At 49.8% G+C, this 18661-nt stretch overlaps 1 protein-coding gene across 4 annotated transcripts in view; it reads right to left on the bottom strand.

Moving 5' to 3' along the window:
* Window positions 1-9196, bottom strand: part of zbtb16a (zinc finger and BTB domain containing 16a) — a 116671-nt gene extending 107475 nt beyond the window's left edge. The window contains exons 1-2 of one of the 4 annotated variants that reach the window (XM_076032137.1): window positions 9091-9196; window positions 4399-5739 (exon numbers count right to left, since the gene is read on the bottom strand). In XM_076032137.1, the coding sequence (XP_075888252.1) occupies window positions 4399-5636 (1238 nt within the window). In that variant the 5' untranslated portion in view covers window positions 5637-5739; window positions 9091-9196. Of the gene's footprint in view, window positions 1-4398; window positions 5740-6082; window positions 6201-8341; window positions 8456-8638; window positions 8734-9090 lie in introns of those variants that run through there. The other 3 variants (XM_076032136.1, XM_076032138.1, XM_076032135.1) reach the window with 3 other exon arrangements.
* Between the last annotated feature and the right edge of the window lie 9465 nt (window positions 9197-18661).

An 18661-nucleotide genomic window follows, 5' to 3' on the forward strand; every position in this document is an offset into this window, starting at 1 on the left:
TCAGACGGAGAGGCCGAAACCCCTCCCCCAGGCCACCGCTGTCAAAATTTTAAAACCCGAGGGGGGACGAGCGGACAAGGACAGGAAGTGGATGCCGCACGGACAAAACTGAAACGTCGAGCTTAAGTTTGTTTTGCTCTCCAGGGCTAAGAAGCAGCAGCAGAAGCAGCAGCAGAAGCAGCAGCAGAAGCAGCAGCAGAAGCAGCAGCAGCAGCGCCGCCGGCGGCGGCGGCGGCTAATGCTAACCCGTTCACCTTAGCGTCTCCTCGGAGTGGCGCGACATCGTGCACGTCTAGCGAGCACGCACACCTATCGTTATCATCCCGGGCCTGCGATCTGCGCCGAGAGGTTATCTGCAATATGCGCAAGATAAGGGCCTCGGGGCCCCCAGTGTTTAAACACCTGGGGCTGCGGGTATTAGAGCGCCCCCCGCTGCATCCCCTGCGCCACAATAGGAGAGGAAATGGAGCGAGCCGGCGGCGGGAAAGCTGGCCGGCTGGCTGCTGAGGGCCGTGTGTGTGTGTGTGTGTGTGTGCGTGTGTGTGTGTGTGTGAAGTAATGAACACGAGTGTGCGCGCGTGCGGAGGTTAATGCAGGGGTGATTATTTCCACCGCTGACCCTCCCCCCTCCCCCCCTCCCCCGCCCAATACTTCAATCAATAAAGAAGGAAAAAAAACACGACAAATACGGGGTGAAAACGGGGAGGAGATGTCAGAATTCATTGACTCATTCATCCTCCCTCATAAAAAGAAAATAATCCGAGCCGCTGCCGCCGCCGCCGGTGGAAAAAGAAAGGGAAAAAAAAGAAAAGGAAGAAGAGCTAAAGGATTGATGGCTATCGCTAATGTTTAACAGCTATATGCTGGAAAAGCCCTCCTTTCAAACAGGCTCCTCTTTCACTTATGGGATGTACATTACAGCCGGGGTCGGCCATTTGCATGAGAATGGACGATTAAGTGAAAGAGATAAACCCACGGCGAGTTCCCGTGAATTGGACGCTGTGTTTGGAATACCAAGCAGCGGCTGGCGGTTGCTCCGCTCTTTCTTCTCCTCCGTCCTCCGCTCCTTTGCCTCCTACTCCCTCCTCCTCCTCCTCCTCCTCCCGCCGCCCCCCCCAGGCCCGACCCCGACCCATCACTCAGACCCCGGCCGGGCTCGATGATTTTAGCGGTGCAGGGGTTACTAAAATATTGCTGTGATCCCGTCTGGCTGGAGCTGCAACAACACTCACCCTGCCGCTTCCTCTGAGGAAGCACATCTAGGTTTTAGTCAGCGGGGTGGAGGGGTGAGGTGGGGGCAGGGGTGTGGGGGGGGCCCGTCAACAGGAAGTTTTCACCGCTACAAAAACTAGGCAGTAAGGCTGCGAAACACAGTTTTTCTGGCTTTTATAGAATCAGTTGTTCTGTTTTACCGCGATGCATCTTTTTCCTTTTACCCTCCTTTGTTCATTCTATTCAATTGTACACTTGTTGCTTCCCGGTGGGGAAAAAAAAAATTGTTTCCAATTTGCCTTTCTGAGATACGTTTATAACGTTATATACGTTATCTTTATTTCGTTGTTTTGTTTTTTTGTTTTTTTTTTAAAGTTCAGATTATTTCATTTGCACGGTCAGACGCGCCGCCAGTGTGTGTGTGTGTTGATGTGCAACGCTGCTTTTCAAGGGGATGAGTTGTCGCCTCCAGGGACAAATGAATCTGAATGGAAGCTGAGGAAAGTCCGTCCGGAGAGCCAGCGAGCGCCACACCCGCTAGAGAGCAACGTCATCTCATCTTGATGTCAACTTCTCACCACTTAATGTTAATGTCTCACACACTAAAACACACACCGACTGATTGTGAATTTGGCAGCGGGGAATTTCCAATCCGCCGCCACAGCGGCGAGGAAATATCAACCGTGGCACACAGGTAGCTTTATGTTTGCTATCACATCCATACAGAGGTGCCCCCCCCCCCCACCGAACCAAACCGCCCCAAACACACACACACACACACACACACACACACACACACACAGAGTCTGGAGCCAGAATACGTCTCATTCTGTCTGAGCTCCTCGGGATATAATCCAGGGCACCGAGGAATGAGCGGAGGAGGGGCGGGGGGGGGGGGGGGGGGGGGGGGACACCAGGCTAAATTTATACAGGAAGTGGGCACTTTCTGCCGCATTCATTTTGGGACCGACACACACACACACACACACACTCAGACACACACACAGGGACACCTCACACCAGTGACCTGTGCCACATCTGGAAACGATTACACTCATGTTTGACTTGACCTGCCTGCACCTAAGTGAACTCTGCCAAGCAACCCCCCCCCACCCCCACTCCCCCCCCCAACCTCCTGACACCCTCCCCCCCCCCCACACCCACAGGCCCCGGGGGGTTTGGCGTGTTTGTTGCAGACCATGACATGGCGGCGGCGGCGGCGGCGGCGGCGGCGGCGGCGGCTGCTGGGGGAAAATGATGTGCAATTTAGTCGGAGGGCAATGCGACAGAGCCGGTGTGAAATAAAACATCCAGCAGTGTTCACATCAAAAGGAATGAGGCAGCTTGATGTTGGGGTGAAATTTTTTTTACCTAAAATGTGTTTTTTGTTTTTTTTCTTTTTTTAAAAAAAAAAATCGAGCCGTGATGGACACGTAAGGACATGAGAACGATCCTGAATGACCCGGAGTCTCGGCGGCGGCGCTTTTCATGTGGATGATGAAATCCTTCTTCATTTTTTTCCCTCCTCTCTTTTAACGCTCTGTTCGGGACGTACAATATTAAGCAGTGTCGTGCCGGCGTATCAACAAGTCTAAATTAACCCATTAGTATGCTCCGGGGCGACGCGGGAAGATCAATGCATGAAACGGTTTGGAAATCTCCTTTGATACGAGATTTCCCAGCTTGAGCGAAATTGATGAAATTCCTCTTGAAACACAGGCAACCGTTTCGCACGCTAGACTTCTTCTCAAGGCAGAGACAGGCAGAGCAGTGTGTCCTTAGAAGCAGCCAAGGTACAAGCACACATGAGCACCTTTTGTGTTGTTTTTGTTGTTTTTGTTTTTGTTTTATTTTTCAATCAATGAAATCAAAATTCCCGTCCCGCAGCGGCTGTTTCACACACGCACCGTCGGGCCTGTGCAGAGATTTTCTCCCGCTGCCCGCGAATGACGAGCACTAGTGATGAAGGCCGCGCAAATTTGTACACGGTTACGGAAGCAAATGACAGGAGAAAAAAAAAACAAAAAATAACTACAAAGCCAAATGGAAAAGAAATTGGGTAACAAGTGCTGCACAAAGACTCCGCGCAAGGCTGAAAACAAGGACGCCTCTCTTTTTTTGGGGGAGGGCGACGGGGGATGGTGAGCTTTCTGTAATATTGAAGAGCTTTTAAAGACAAAAAAAAAAAACGGAGAAAAAAAAGCCAGGACAGATTTAGAAAGCTGACACAAGCTCGGGCTGAATCACAGCACACGCATTACACGACACAGAGGGGTTGAAAATCCTCGAATGAACTTTAACCACCGTGATTCTCATTGATTGAAGCAAACACAGCCGGCTGACGGAATGAATTTCCGGCCATTCACAGATCACACACAAAAACACTCAGGCTGTGTCCGAGTAAACAGTAACAGTAACAGACAAAAATCAACCAGGATCTGCGCAAACGCCGATGCCTCAGGAAGAGGCACCGCTGATGCCGTACGGACAAACCAACAACATAAATCCTGCTTCAATCAAATCTTCGGGTGGCCTTTTTAGTGCGTTTGAAGCCTTATTATTATTTAGGTGGTTCCAGTGCCATGCTGGCTCCGTCTGAGAGTGCCCTTCACGTCCCAGAGCCCACCTTCAGCACTCATTTCCTGCACTGACCATCTACTCCAATTACCCGAGGCTAATAAGGGACCCCCAGCTTGTGTGGCTATGGTTGCAGGTTGAGGGTCTACCGACTTTTGGTGAGTGTGTGTGTGTGTGTGTGTGCGTGTGTTAGATGGCTGGCTCGCCCGCGTCTCCCGAGACGCGGCTAATGATCCCGGACAGTGTTACGACAGCGCTGTGTCGGCAGCCACTCGGGCAGACTTAACAGTTATTGAGGGTGGAGGAAGGTGGGAGGATGTCTGGGCCCGAGCCACACACAGCTCCAGTCAGACCGCGTGCACATGCTAATTTTATTTTTCAAATCAAAGGGCTGGGAATTCAGGGGTATATTCTGCGAGCGATTGCTCTCATTCCTTCTCCCGCTTTAGACCGAGCTACAAACACAACCACCAGCAGGAGTTCAGTCAAGTCCACCGGCTCACGTTATCTGCTGACAATACCTCGGATTTATTTTCGCTTTTGCTTTAAATTCGGATGCATTTAAAAGGAAAGCGAAAAGGCCAAAGACAATAAGGAAGAAGGGCTTACCGGTGCTGTTCCACGGCCTCGTTGTCGGGCAGTTCTGCATTGCAGACGTTGCAACGTTCGTGCTGATTCCTGCCGTCGGGTTTCATGCCCGCCGCCAGCTCGCCCAGCTTGCTGAAGAACTCCCTCTGGATGAAGCTCTGGGGCAGGAGTCCCCCGTAGGCACTGAGGTCCATGGACATGGCCAGGGCCGGTGACATGGGCAGCGCCGAGGCCATGGACGCCGGCATGGACATGATGGCGTCCGCCTTGTGATTGACGGGCAGCGAATACAAGGAGGCCATGTGCTTCTCCGTCATGCTGGCCATGGCCGCCTCCAGCCCCATCTGGCTGACCTCGGCTTGGTGCTCGCCCATGTTGTCGTCGCGCACGTAGTGCAGCTCGCGGGCGCTGGTGATGACGCTGCTCCTGGTCGGGGTTCCCGGGCCGTCCCGGTTGCGGTCTTCCCCGCTGCGCTCGCCGTTGCTGGAGGCGCCGGACTCCATGGTGGGGGAGCTCTCGTGGCCGTTGCCGCCCATGTCCACCTGCATCATCTCCGTCTTGATGTCCGTCATCAGGTGGTGGTGGGAGTTGCCGTGGACCATGTGCTCGCCGCCGAAGCCCTGCTGCAGCAGCGACTGGCCGATGCTCATCAGGCTGTCGACGGCGGCTTTGGTGGGGCTCAGGCTGGAGATGCCGAAGGAGGTGGAGACCGAGGGGCTCTGGTCCACCACTCCAGCCATGTCCTGCTGGCTACCTGACAGATAGGGGATATCCATGGAATGTTTCTTGGAGCTCTTGGCGCCATTGTGGCCCTTGCGCTCGTCGTCCTCCTCCGTGCTGCCGTCGTTGACGTTGACCTCCGCGTCGTTCTCATCCGACGACTGGATGGTCTCCAAGATCTTCAGGCATTGCTCCTCCAGGTACTCGATCTCTAGGATCTCAGCTGCATAGAGGAGGTCGTCGAGGTCCTCCACCTTGGCCTGGAGCGTGGCAGTGTAGGCGTACTCCAAGATTTGTTGGAAGGTCTTTGGTGAGAGAAAGTCCAGGGTGTAATGCTGGCTGCTGCGGTGGAAGAGGATCTCGAACATTTTGCTGGTGCAGGCGAGCACAGTCCGGTGGGCGTGGAACTCCTGGCTGTCCACCATGATGACCACGTCGCACAGGGTTCCTGCCAGGCGCATCTGGTTGGCCTTCTGGAGCAGGGCGGTGGGGTGGTTGGGGTTCTGGAGCTGGATCGTACCCATTTTAGTTAAATCCATGACGTTGTTGATGCAAGCCACCAGGTCGACTCATGAGGCTCGCTATTCCCGCACACACGGTCCAGCAGTGTTTCTAGCTTTAATGGTGTAAACGAGATGAAACCTGCAAGAAGCAGAAGCGTAAAGGCATTTAAAAAAATATATATTCTTTGAATTCTCACACAGAGGGAAAACATTTTAGGACATTAACAGAGACAGGAAACAAAAAGCCACAAACAGGCAGCAGACAGAAAAACTAATCTATTAAACGCTATTTGTTCAGCAAACATGGGGGGAAATCGGAGGAGCTGCAAATAAATCCAGCGGGGACAAACACTTTGTGCCGAGGCATTGTTTGTTAAAGCGGCGCAGGAGAAAAAGAATCAGCTGAGGGTATTGACTGTGGATTTTCGAGGAGGCAGCCGACCGACAGGCTCGGCTCTCGCATACCAATCAGTCCAACGTACGTTATGGCGGGAGGCTACGTCTTCATCCGCGCGATCTGATCTGATCTGATTGGGGGGAAATACAACAAGTGCCGACCAACTGTGGCGGCGGTTCCTCCGCTGCTGCTGCTGCCGCTGCCGCCGCTTGGCCTCACAAAGACCGTCGGCAGCCCCTCACTCTGAAATTAAATAGCATCTTACTCAGTATTCCCATCACAGACGGGGGAGCAGAGAGCCACGGCCAGCAATGGATGGAAAACGGGGGGGGGGGAGAAGGCGGGACGGAGTTAAAAAAAAAGAAAAAAAAAAAGCACACGTCGGCGCTGCAGCAGCACCCAAAACACTCAGCTTGGATTCTTTTTTTTGGCAGGCTTTAACCGTGGAGCGACTGGAGCGACACAATTCTAGCAGAGCAACACTTTAACACAAAGATCTCAGAGTCTCGTTGGGCTTGAAATGTAGCCTGTTGTTGTTGTTGTTGTTGTTGTTGTGACGATTTGGCTCATGCGTCGGCTGCCAAAATGACAAAAAAAAAAAAAGAAAGGCTGTTCAGGGCCACAGTGAAAGAAACACATATTTATTCTCCACATGCATGAATGAATGAATGAGTGAGTGAATGAATGAATGAATGACTGTCCAGCAGCTGAGTGCCTCCATTGACCTGCGTGTCCGATATGTATCCACTCAGACCAGCAACTTGTGGCTTCTCCCACTCTCTTCTGCTGATTACTCTCCACTGACGGTTTGATGCTTGAAGAAGTTTTCACTCCATTCACAAAACACTTTCACAAAAACAAGCAACTGCAATCCACAGCAAGCCATTCTAATAAGAACCATAATAATAAAACACTACGCACTGCTTATTTTTTACTGAGCCGCTGACATGACTGCACCAGAGGACGCGTTTTAAACAAAGACTGTTGCGTTTACAGGTTTGCAAAGTGACCACACTTTGACATTTACACCCAAATATTCAAACGATTCTTGTGAAAATGAGAATAACTCGCCATAGAAAGAGAAAAGTCACACGGCTTGAGGGAGTCATCCAGCTACACTGACTGACTGAAAATATCTAAACACTCAGTGGGGGGGGGGGGGGGGTCATTAAACAAACTGTCGGATCAATAATGAAGGAATGTGACGATGAAAGACGACAACAACAACAACAACAACAACAACAACGACGACGACGACGACAACAAAATCAACCACAGAGGTCACCGCGCACAAACCAGACAATATATATATATTATTTTTATTTTATTTTTTTCTGCCGCACGTCGTCCTTGCACGCACGGTGACGCCAAACTTGTCGCGTCTGCCAGCTCTCTATTAATAAAAAGCAAAATGGGGGAGGGGGAGCAGCGAGGAGCTGCGCGCGTCTAGACAGCGTAATACAGCCGAGCCAGACAAATTAGACGGAGCGACGAGCATTATGCAAAAAATAAATAAACAAATAAACAAATAAATAAATAAATAATACAGCGGAGCGCGGCTTTAGGTACATTAGGCCAGGAGGATTTTATGTCCTTTCATCATCATCATCATCATCATCGTCAGCAGTGACTGGACGGACGGCACGGTGCGCTGACGATGCCAACAGCACGAGGGACGGCCGGCGTGATCGATGTAATCATGAGTTGCGCGCCACACACACACACACACACACACACACACACACACACACACACACGTTCGTTATTCCGCACGCACTAAAGTGCACAAGGACGAGACAGACAGCTGTCACCGACTCGAAGGCAGGTGGACTTTAGGTTGAGCTGATAAATAACGCAAACAATTTAATAATTAAAGAAATTATAAATAGATAAATAAATCAAAATTCGGCAGTGCGCAATTAACGACGTGGTGCGGGTGTTAAAGCGCGAGAGGAGGCGGAGGGAGATCAGACAGTGTCGATAACAAATCAATTTGCCATCGCCTCCGTCCTCACGCGCGCGCGCCAACATTAGAGCCTCGCACCTCGCTTGCGAGCTCCCCCTGCCAACTGATTATTGGCAACCAATCAAATATCAATCAATTCCACTGGCCGGTGTGTGACCGACCGGTGTGCGTACAGTAGCCCCCGCCGGCCGATCGTGATGTCATCAAGGCTAAATGAGCCACACTGGTGCGCCTGGAGAAACACAAGGACGCGGGCACGACCGACGCCACCTCCAAAAACAACAAACGAACCACACAATTGGTGGTGAAAATCCAGCATTGTTTTCTCTCCTCCTCCTCCTCCTCCTCCTCCTCCCCCTCTCGCCTGAAGAAACGCACCAGCGGTGGTGGTGGTGGTGGCGGCGGCGGGCAGAGTCGCTCGCAGCCCGTCCTCTGGTGCCTGGCTCCCGGTCAACACACATCCACGCCTCCCGTAACGCCACAGCCTTGCAGACGAGCGTGTGCGTGGTTTGCACGTCTAATCGCCACAACGCGCGCACTCGCGCACGCACGCAGACCAACGCAGGCACACCTCCTCGCGCGCGCGCACACACGCACACGCGCGCACACACACACACACACACACACACACACACACACACACACACACACAACAAATCTCAACACTGGACTCACACGCGGCCGTGCAAACTTCAGCACCTTGCAGGTAGCACCCTGCGTGTGTGCGTGCGTGCGTGCGTGCGCGCGCGCGTCCTCCTCGCTTTCCTGCTGCTGCCGCCGCTGCGCTCAACCAACTTGCGTGTCGCGTCTCGCCGCTTAACTTCGGCGTGCAGGGTTGAACGGGGACACGCGTGAACGGACGCGGAATACACACGAGCGCGCGCGCGTTGCGAACGAGTGCGTGTGTGTGTGTGTGTGTGTGTGTGTGTGTGTGTGTGTGTGTGTGTGTGTGTGTGTGTGTGTGTGTGAGAGAGAGAGGGAGACACGCAGACGTGCAGCCGCGCTCGCTGCACGCATCAAAACATCCACATGGTGACTGAAAAGTAAAGGGCGCGATGGAAAAGAGGATGCGCGCGGACACAGACACACACACACGCAGACACAGACGGTGGCATGGACGCACGCACGGTGGCACGAGCTGGTTTGGTGGCACTTGTCGCCGCTGAAAGTGCAGCCGCGCGTGTTGCTGGCGGGTCTTCCCTCCCTCCCTCTCTCCCCCTTCTTTCTCTCTTTCCTTCTTTCTGTCTCTCTTTCTTCCTCGCGCTCTTCCTTCCTTTTCCTCCCCGCTTTCTTTCTTTACTCACCCGAAGTTGCGGCGACCGTCCGGATCCCGCGGCGCTACAGCATAGTGGGAGGCAGTTGTCAGTAGCCGCTCTCTCAACGCGCACTAACTCCTTTCTTCTCCCTCCGTGTGTGCCGTGTGTGAGCGAATCAACACAGGGCGCTGACGTCAACGCGGCCGCTCAGCCAGACGAGCAGCGGCAGCAGCGGCGGCGGCGGCTGCAAACAGCAAGGAAGTGAGACACCTAGGGGGCTGAGGAGAGTCAGACGGCTGCCTGACACACAGCTCGAGAGAGAGGCAGTGAAAGGTGAGCCTCCTCCTCCTCCTCCTCCTCCTCATCATCATCATTATCATCATCAGCGCCACACTGGGGAGGCGGGGCCGGCCAAGTGGGAGTCCACGCCCCCAAACTGCAACTAAAGAAATTATTATTAAATCCAGAAATCTCGACACAACGTGAAAGTGGACATGGATTTTTTTTTTTTTTATTTGAGGGACAGTTCACTCAAATTTTAACTTGATACATTTAAAACTACACTCTTTTTTTTTTTTACGTGTCAAAGCCAAACAGGGTTGGGCCAAGAACCTGTGCATATTAAAAATAATAATAATAATAATAATAATAATAATAATAATAATAATAATAATAATAATAATAATAATAATAATGAGAGCAGGCCTTCGCTGAGGCTCAGTCCTGAATAATAATAATAATAATAATCAAATATACTACTACTACTAGAAGCAGTAGTAGTGGTGGTAGTACAAATACAAAATATTTAAAAAGAATAAAATAAATAACAGCCTTGCGGGAAACTCCAGATAAGATTTCTCCTGCTTTTGGTTGTTCAAGTGTTGGTTCACCGCATATTCAAAGATCACCTGCTTCTCCAGATGTCAGTGCTGGAGGTTCTGGTCACATTTCCTCATCCATAGAAACTCTTCTGGAGTTTCACGAAGGGAAATGACTGCGCCGCGCAGAAGTCTGTTATCAATTACAACTCCCTGCGTGCTCCCGCGTTGTCATCCAAGCATGCGGAAGACACGGCGACCCAATTAGTCAACAGCAAATTTTCCAGAACATGTCAAAAAAAAATAAAAAAATGATGTCAGGTTCTTTTAAAAAGTTCCATGTTTGGTGTGTTCCAGTCACACTAATTGAAAAATGATGATTCCAATGTGTGAGAAGTCCATCACTTCCCGAGGTGACGTCGCGGCGCAGCCGCGGTCGTCAACGGTTCGGAGCTCAGATCCAAAGACTTTGCGGGACGGCTTTAAATTTTTTGACGCGGCACGATGTCGAGCAAACTACGAGAGGCCTTCTTCGTCAGGAGATCTAATTCTGCCTCTTAAATAGGAGATTAATCGAAAGCTGAGAAGAACAAAAAAAAAAAAAATCAATTGCAGTAAGTGTGTTTTTTTTTTGTTTTTTTTTTCTTTACCCCCATCCAGAAAATCTGGAAAAAAAAAATGTCGGTGATCAATGCTGTGAACCTGCAGCCTGATGGTTCTAAGTGCATAAATGACATTTTTGCAAGCAGCTGATCGATAAGCGGCGACTCTTTATGGCGCTACGAGTGCAAAAAAAGTGCACTTTTTAAAGTTTGAAGGGAGGAAATGAGGAGTGATATTGATCCGTGGAGCCCAACCGTGACCTTGTGTGTGTGTGTGTGTGTGTGTGTGTGTGTGTGTGTGTGATTTCTTTTCCACTGAGTGAGTTCATTATATCCTATTTTCAACGGCTCCCTAAGTGCCGTTTAAAGGCTCTCACTGAGCTCACAAACAAAAAAAAAACTGCAGATCCGCAAGTGCCTTTTAATTTTCAAACCGAAGTAAAGAGGCGGATCAGAGCCACATTTCCGCATTTCCACATCCGTCTGCTTCTTTTTAGACCCTTTTTTTTTTTTTTTTTTTTTTTTTATCGCGTTGAACACAAGACACGAAACGTCTCAACCTAAAATATTTATCTTTCGGCTATAAAAAGAGCAGCCGAAATGTCCTCTGAAGGCCCAGCCGGCACGGTTAAAAGGAAGGAAGGAATGGGATGGAATTTAAAAACGGAAAGGTGGTTCTGGTCGGACGAAATCACCCAAATAAACGAGTGTTTTGTTTTGTTTTTTTTTATTTGCTGATCATCAGCGTTGATGCTCCCCATGTGTGAGGACGAGGCGGCCGCCGTGTTGGGCGATTTTACCCAGAAGCCACAAAGAGAATAGGAAAGATCTTTTGTGACTTAACATTTTGTGCCATACACCGTCTGACCAGTAGATGTCACTCAACAGGCCGAGCTGGGCCTTTAAAGGAAATCCAAACAAAATGTACAAACAAGTTAGAAAAAAAAGTGTCTTGCAGGTCGTGGCAGGGACTGATTTAATCTTCAGGACGAGTTGATCAGCATCACGTCAACACTTCAGGCCGCGGTGTCGGCAGTGTCGGCAGTGGGAGGGGTGAGGTGGGGTGAGGTGGGCGTCTCACGCGGCGCCTGCGACGCATCACTCAACATCTTCCATCAGTCAGCGGCTGGCCGACGGCCAGGAGGTGGAACAAGAGGCGAGTAAAAAAAAAAAAAAAAAAGGGCAAAAGCCGGGACGAGATCACGTTTGTTCTTCAAAATGATCAATACGAGGAAGAAAGACAAAATAAAAAGACAGGTGGTGAAAGGTCTCGGCAGCACCCCGCAGCTGCCCTCACCTTCACACTGATTGTGAGGAAGAGTTGACAGACATGACAGAGACACATCTGAAGCTTCTGATTTCACTACTTCCTGTTGGTAGAAAACAGACACTTTTTTTTTTTTTTTTTTTTTTTTTAATTAAAAAAAACAAACAAAAAAAAACCTCAAATCAAATCTAGCAGTGTTACCTGGACTGAGAGTATTAAATACATATGTTTCACTGCTCCCTATTGCAGGAAGCTCATTCTGAGTCTTCCACCTGATTTAGAGAGTGAAAAACCACTTTGCTGTGCGGATTAATAGACAAATCTGAGACAGACAGAGACAGAACAATTAAAACTCAAAGTCACATCCATCCGCCAGCACGAGCAGCAGCAGCAGCAGCAGCAGCAGCAGCAGCAGCAGCAGCAGCAGCAGCAGCAGCGGCGGCGGCGGCAGAAGGGCTTCTTGTTTAGGGCTTTTCGTTTTTTAAGTGGCGGCACAGTTGACATCACTTCCTGTGCATGGAGGGAAGGATCTCATCTAATTTCTGGTTAAAATACAGCGCTGCTCTGGGAATTTTTTTTTTTTGTTGAGATTCATCATGCAGGGACGGATCACAGAGCGCTTCATTACCTTTGAGCCGTGTGCCGTGCAGGCTTACCGGCGGATAAAGAAAAAGGCACTCCCTTAATCTGGCAATAATCCACCGTTTTACGCCGGCAGAGGGGAAGATGAGGGCTAAATTATATTTCTGAAAAAAAGGAAGGCAGGCAGATCATCGCCCGACGCACTTTGGAATCATGGCAGGCGTTGGTGGGTGAGGAAGGGGTGAGGAAGGGGTGAGGAGGACAGAGGTTTAAGAAGAGAAAGGCCGCAACAGGAAAACGTCCTGAGCCGGCGTCTGATTCAGGGCTGCACTTTCCCTCCCAAAACACACTCACAGTGACCGGCTGCTTTATTAGGTGCAGCCGCGTGTTGCTGCTGAGCAGGAGAGACATCCTGACAGTCTGGCGGGTGTAAATCCAGAATAAAGGATCGGAAACTGGTTGGCGGTGAAAGTGGGGAAAAAAAAAAAAAAAAAGGACAGTGGAATTCCTGCGACTAATGTTCTAACTGACGCGCTAATCCCGCTAGCGGAGGCTAAATTAGCCTCAGGGACTCGGGCGTGTGTGAGAGACTGGGATTGAAATTCATGGGTGGAGGTCAGGTTACAAATTAAAAAAAAAAAAAAAGAAAAAGTTGGAAAGAGACTGAGAAAAAATAATTGGTGATGCAGACGAAGTCGAAATACGAATTGAAAACAGATTTTTTTTTTTCACATGTTTGTGGCTCTGTTGACCACAAAACTCTGCCCCCTCAACACTCACACTCACACACACACAATCACACTCACACACACACACACACACACACACAAACACATTGTCTATCGTGTCCAGTGTCGGCTCGGAGGAGGCGTGTGTGTGTGTGTGTGTGTGTGTGTGTACAGGCCCCCACACAGTGGACCTTTGTGAAACTCTGCCCATGCAGCCGCACTGAATGGACTCTTTTTACACTTGTGTAAACCTGGGGTGGGGGGCGGGTGGGTGTCTCCGGCACTCAGGCCACGCCTCTCTGACCCCTGACCCCTGACCCCTTGATCCCTGCTGGTTGGATTTGGTCGGGGAAGTTGCTCGCCATGTGCTGGGGGTTGGGGGAGGAGCGCCGTCGCACAGTTTGGAATCCCGAGTGCTGCGTTCGGCACCACACAGCGTTGTCGCACGTCTGATCCCGCCAGACTGGCGCAACTGAAGGTCGGTTGCTGCTTCCAGAACCCGTCCCCCCACCCCCACCCCCCACAGCCCCCCCTGACCCCGCAGTGACTCTGCAGTGTTTACCCACTCACTGGTTTGTCCACCTCAACCTCCACAAGCGGCCCAAACCTGCTGCAGGTTAACAGCTCTGTTGACCCAGGTGTTTTATTTACCCAGGGAAAATGTTAACCCCCCCCCCGCAACCCTCCGACCCCAAACCCACCATTCCAAACGCTCACCTGCGTCGTCGCAGGACAATCAGCAGAAAGAAGAGAAAGAATCTGCCCTCCCCTCCCCACACTCCATCCCCCGCCGACCCCCCTCCCCCCGTCCCGGATCAATACGCCTCTTGTTCTGAATGGTGAAAGAATGGCATCCAAACAAGGCGGGTTTTGGTGTGTGTGTGTGTGTGTGTGGTCAGTTTCAGGTGAAAAGTACCTTGATGCCCCCCGCATTCCCCCAACACGACCTACAATTATGTCCTCTCCGTGCAGCGACGGCAGCTCGGTGGCTCCACAGTGACCTGATGAGGAAAAACAAAAGAGTTTAAGTGCAATAGTGTTTTTTTTTTCTTCATATGATCCTACCGATGTACTTCACTGCTGATATTGGCAAAGGAAAATTAGGGAGATGAACCGACCTACGTGAACCAGTACAAATTTATAGTGTGCTATATAAACCAGCCGACTTACTCAAAGTTTACTCAAAGATTCTAATATATTTATAGTATGGCTCCTCTGTATGGATATAAAAATGCTGCTAAAATGTTCTTCACTTTATTAGAAAAAAAACAAAAAAACAAAAAAAACAGGATGCTGAGGACAGGACATGAGAACGGGACACTCTATGCCAGCCTGCTTGCTGTTAGCATGCCTAAGGTCTGTCAGTGGCTGCGGAGGTTTTCTTTTGGTTTCCAGCTCACAGTCACAAATATTCAAGAGCGTCAAAAACCCATATTCAATCACTGTAGTGCCTCCACCAAACAAACAGAGCAGCTGTCTGGATCTGGAAATGGCTAATCTGAGGCTAACCAGCTAAAGCTGCTTGGCCCCTTTTTTACTTAGTGTGTTCAAAACCCTCCGAAAACACTCAGACAGTCAGGCTGCAGCTGCAGCTGCAGCGGCAGCAGTCATCATGTGACCTGGAGCTCCTGACAGGACTTCTGTAACATTCAAATAACGAACACACGAAAAACAACGCTGTCCTGCACTGTGAGTGTGCCGCTAATTCACAGCATACATGTATACAATATGTGACAAGGTGCCACATGGGCAGTGCCGTGCGAGCGTGATGATTCACCTGAACCTGGCCTGTGAGACGCAATCATTCAGTTAAAACAGGAAAAGGAAAACAGGGGGGGGGGGGGGACTCACCCGACTCTTTGATTCCTCGACTGCACAAACTCCGTATCGGGCCGGGACGTCAGTCGGGTCGTTTTCCTCGTGAATAATTGAAAGGTTTGAGCCTGTTTACACCCCTCAGCGGCTGGATCACTCCGACCGGAACACATCGTCGGGGGAGGAATCAGTCATAATGTTTGTTTGAATTTGACCTTTTTGCGAGCACAAAAAAATTTGGGAATCTGTAAAGAACAAAAAATGTAGCTTTCGCAACGCGGAGGATCGGCCACTAGAGGCAGCGCACATGTTTGTCGAGGAAGGAAATGACCTTTCATACGCACACACGTGCATGCATGCGCTGTTGCGCGTGCACACACACACACACACACACACACACGCGTGCATGCACACACTATTGTGCGTGCACGCACACACACACGCACACACACACACACGCACACACACACACACACTACCTGTGTTCAATTGCCCCTGGTGTGATTCCCTCCTTCCTCCTGCTTAATGGCCTCGTTCCCTGTTTCGGGGGAGATTGCGTGGACGTCTTGGACGGGCCCGAAAAGAAAAAAAAAAAAAGAAAAGTAAAACGCACACATAGCCTGCGGACACACCAGTTTAGTGGCGACTGGCCGTACTTAAATTAATCTCACAGCGCCGTGATGAGCAGAGGAGGGAGTCGGCGGGTGAAATGGTGGGTGAAGAACGACACAGGCGAAGGGAGGAGGAGCGGACGGACGGACGGACGGACCGGCGGCTGGTGTTCAGCGGGCACTCTGCGGTTTTTTTCCAGTCTTGAGATTTTTTTTTATTTCCTTCAAGGTAACGAAGGAAAAATGATGAAACGCATCACGTTGGCGGTTGTTACCTTGTTCTTCTTTCACACTTGAGGCATCTGTGGCACGAAAAAAAAGGACCCAAGCCTTTTCCCTCTGCCGTCCTCGAGCACGGTGACCCAGTTAACACACGCACACACACACGTGCACACACACACACACACACACACACAGCGAAATCCTTTTAAAAACGGCCAGACTTCAGTCGTCCCTTTCAGGATGAAATTCTGCCGGCTCATGATTGTGTTAATCTAGTGACAAATTGGCCAAAATTGCCACTCAAATCAAAAGGGAATTTGAAAAAAATTCTCCTGCAATTTTTGCGTTGTGGTGCGTGTGAGGCTGCCAGAGCCGTGACACCGCATTGTTTCCCTCGGCAACACACAGGAAATGAATCGGATCATTTGTTGTTCATTTGTGAAAATGAGCGCATGATGCACTTTGCTGCCAGTGTCCGGTAGACACACACACACACATACACACACACACACACACACACACACACACACACACACTGCTTAAATTTCAAGAGTCGAATAACTGAAATCAGCGTCTCCGTTCACTCGCTGTCGTTTCTTTGCGCCTCTTTGGTGTCTGTTTGGAGCGTTAGCCCGCTTGCTAACAGGCAAGGGACTCTCTCTCTCTCTCTCTCTCTCTCTCTCTCTCTCTCTCTCTCTCTCTCTCTCTCTCTGTGCTGAGTCGATGTGGCCGGGCTCTTCCATGCCGTCCATAGTGCTGAACCAGTGGACCGATGGCAAATGACACAGTAATCACCTTACAGTGTTCCCCTGTCTTCCTGGGAGAAAAGAGGGCCGGGCCGCCGCAGCGGGGAAGCTCCTCGCGGCTAATCCGTTAGCATGTCTTTCATCCGCTCTCACCCCTCCTTCCCGCTGGCTTTTCCCTCATGATTCCTGTGAAGATGCGGGGAATTGTTTTGGATCTCATCGTCTTAGCTTTGCAAACCTAACCTAACAGAAAAGCAGAAGAGCCACAGGGGATTTTCTTTTTTTTTAAAGGTATTATATTGTCTCATTATTTCAACGCTTCAAACAATTATTTACCAAGACAATTTTTTTTCCCCTTTAGGATCATTTATGGCCTGAAGTCTCAGGACCTAGTTTTGCTCTACACAGACAATTGTTGCCCCTGGTTGGATGCTGAGCTGCAAACGTGTTCCCGCGGTGCGCTGGATGCTTGTCGGCGGTTGCGCCTCAAGGCTGCGCTGCACCGAGAGAGTGAGTCCAACGCAGAGGTGCGGCAAGGCAGACTTGACCTTGCCGCTTTCAAAGAGCTGGCGAAACAGCGCGGAGAGCGCAAAGAGGGGGGTGGAGGCTGAGGGACGGAAGGCCGTAAGATCCTCGGCACAATTTCCTGAAAGAAGAAGCAAAAAAAAAAAAAATAGAGAGAGGGGTCAGGTGAGAAATGATTGGGTTGAAAAAAAAGAGGTGACTTTCAACAGGTGGTGCTTCCTTCTCGGCTTTCGAAGAGCTGAGAAAGAATGACAAGACATTCTCTCTTACCGGAGTGTCTCCAGCCTAGGAGTGAAGAATGTCAGGTGGAACATTTGATTGGTCTCTTGGGCTAGCAGTGGTGTTAGCCACCCACAACCATCGCAGAGCTAACTAGCTGCTAGGATACACAGTTTAGCCACTAATACCGCTGCGCTAAACCAAAAAAAAAAAAAAAACACACAAATTTAACACATTTAGTAAAAGTAACCTTAACAAAAAGCACTTCTTGGAGGTTTTGGGGTTGAATTGTGTTTTGGTTTCACTTCCTTTTCATTCATGACTATTAAGTCCAGCGGAGCTTTTCACACAATCCTCCATCCAGAGAAAAAAACACACCACGGCTGTTGTGGAACATTTTATCCTCACGCCGACAAGACTGATTGGAGGAAATGTCAGAGTGATGCCTGGTCAGGTCCGACGCTGCTGCTGCTGCTGCTGCTGCTGCTGCTGCTGCTGCTGCTGCTGCTGGAGGTGTTTTCTGGAGCCCAGTGGAGGAGCCCAGCGTCCAACAATGCTGCCAGCTGCGGCCACAAGCTGTGAGCAAAAGCCGCTTGTTTGAGGGGAGTTTTTGTTCGGCCTGAGAAGTGAAGTGGGAAGTTATTTCTTTGAAGAAGCCCCCTTCTGAAGATCTGCTGATCAAAAAAAAAAGGGGGAGAAGGAGACAGCAGGCTCCTGTAATTTGCTGGAACTCCTGCAGGGGGTCTCGCTTTGAAAGGTCGGAGGTAGGGAGAAAAAAAGGACACAAATTCACAATCCGGATGGAAAATATCCTGAAAACCTTCAATAATTGAGTGGAATTGAAGTGTGAAAGTGCAGAAGTAATCGCGTTAATGATTTTTTTTTTCTCCGAGTTTTACTTTCAACCAATAAAAAAAACCCAAGAACTTTCATTTTATATAATATAAGTAGACAACGTGCAGGCCAAATCAAAGTCAAATCATTTGTGATATAATATTTTGTAGTATGGTGCCCCAACTTGTGTATTTTTATTGCAGAACTAAGCTTATATTGTGGACATGAAGGTGTTCTTGATATGATAATTATTCATTGCGACCTGAAACTTGGAAATAATTCTTTAAAATAAGTTCACTTTTACCATCAGACTCTGTTTCCGTGCAGGATGTTGAATGGACAGAATAAAGAACAGAACAGCAGCGCAGGAAAAGGCTGATAACTAAGAGACAGAAAAACATTCGCACTGTCCTTTTTATTTTTATGTCGCTTATTTTTTTTTTTTTGCACAGCAATTTGTTTCCGTGGTAACC

Source organism: Nelusetta ayraudi, unplaced genomic scaffold, assembly GCF_046127955.1.
Source record: "Nelusetta ayraudi isolate G7.1 ecotype Tasmania unplaced genomic scaffold, CSIRO-AGI_Nayr_v1 ptg000033l, whole genome shotgun sequence".
NCBI classification, from domain to species: domain Eukaryota; kingdom Metazoa; phylum Chordata; class Actinopteri; order Tetraodontiformes; family Monacanthidae; genus Nelusetta; species Nelusetta ayraudi.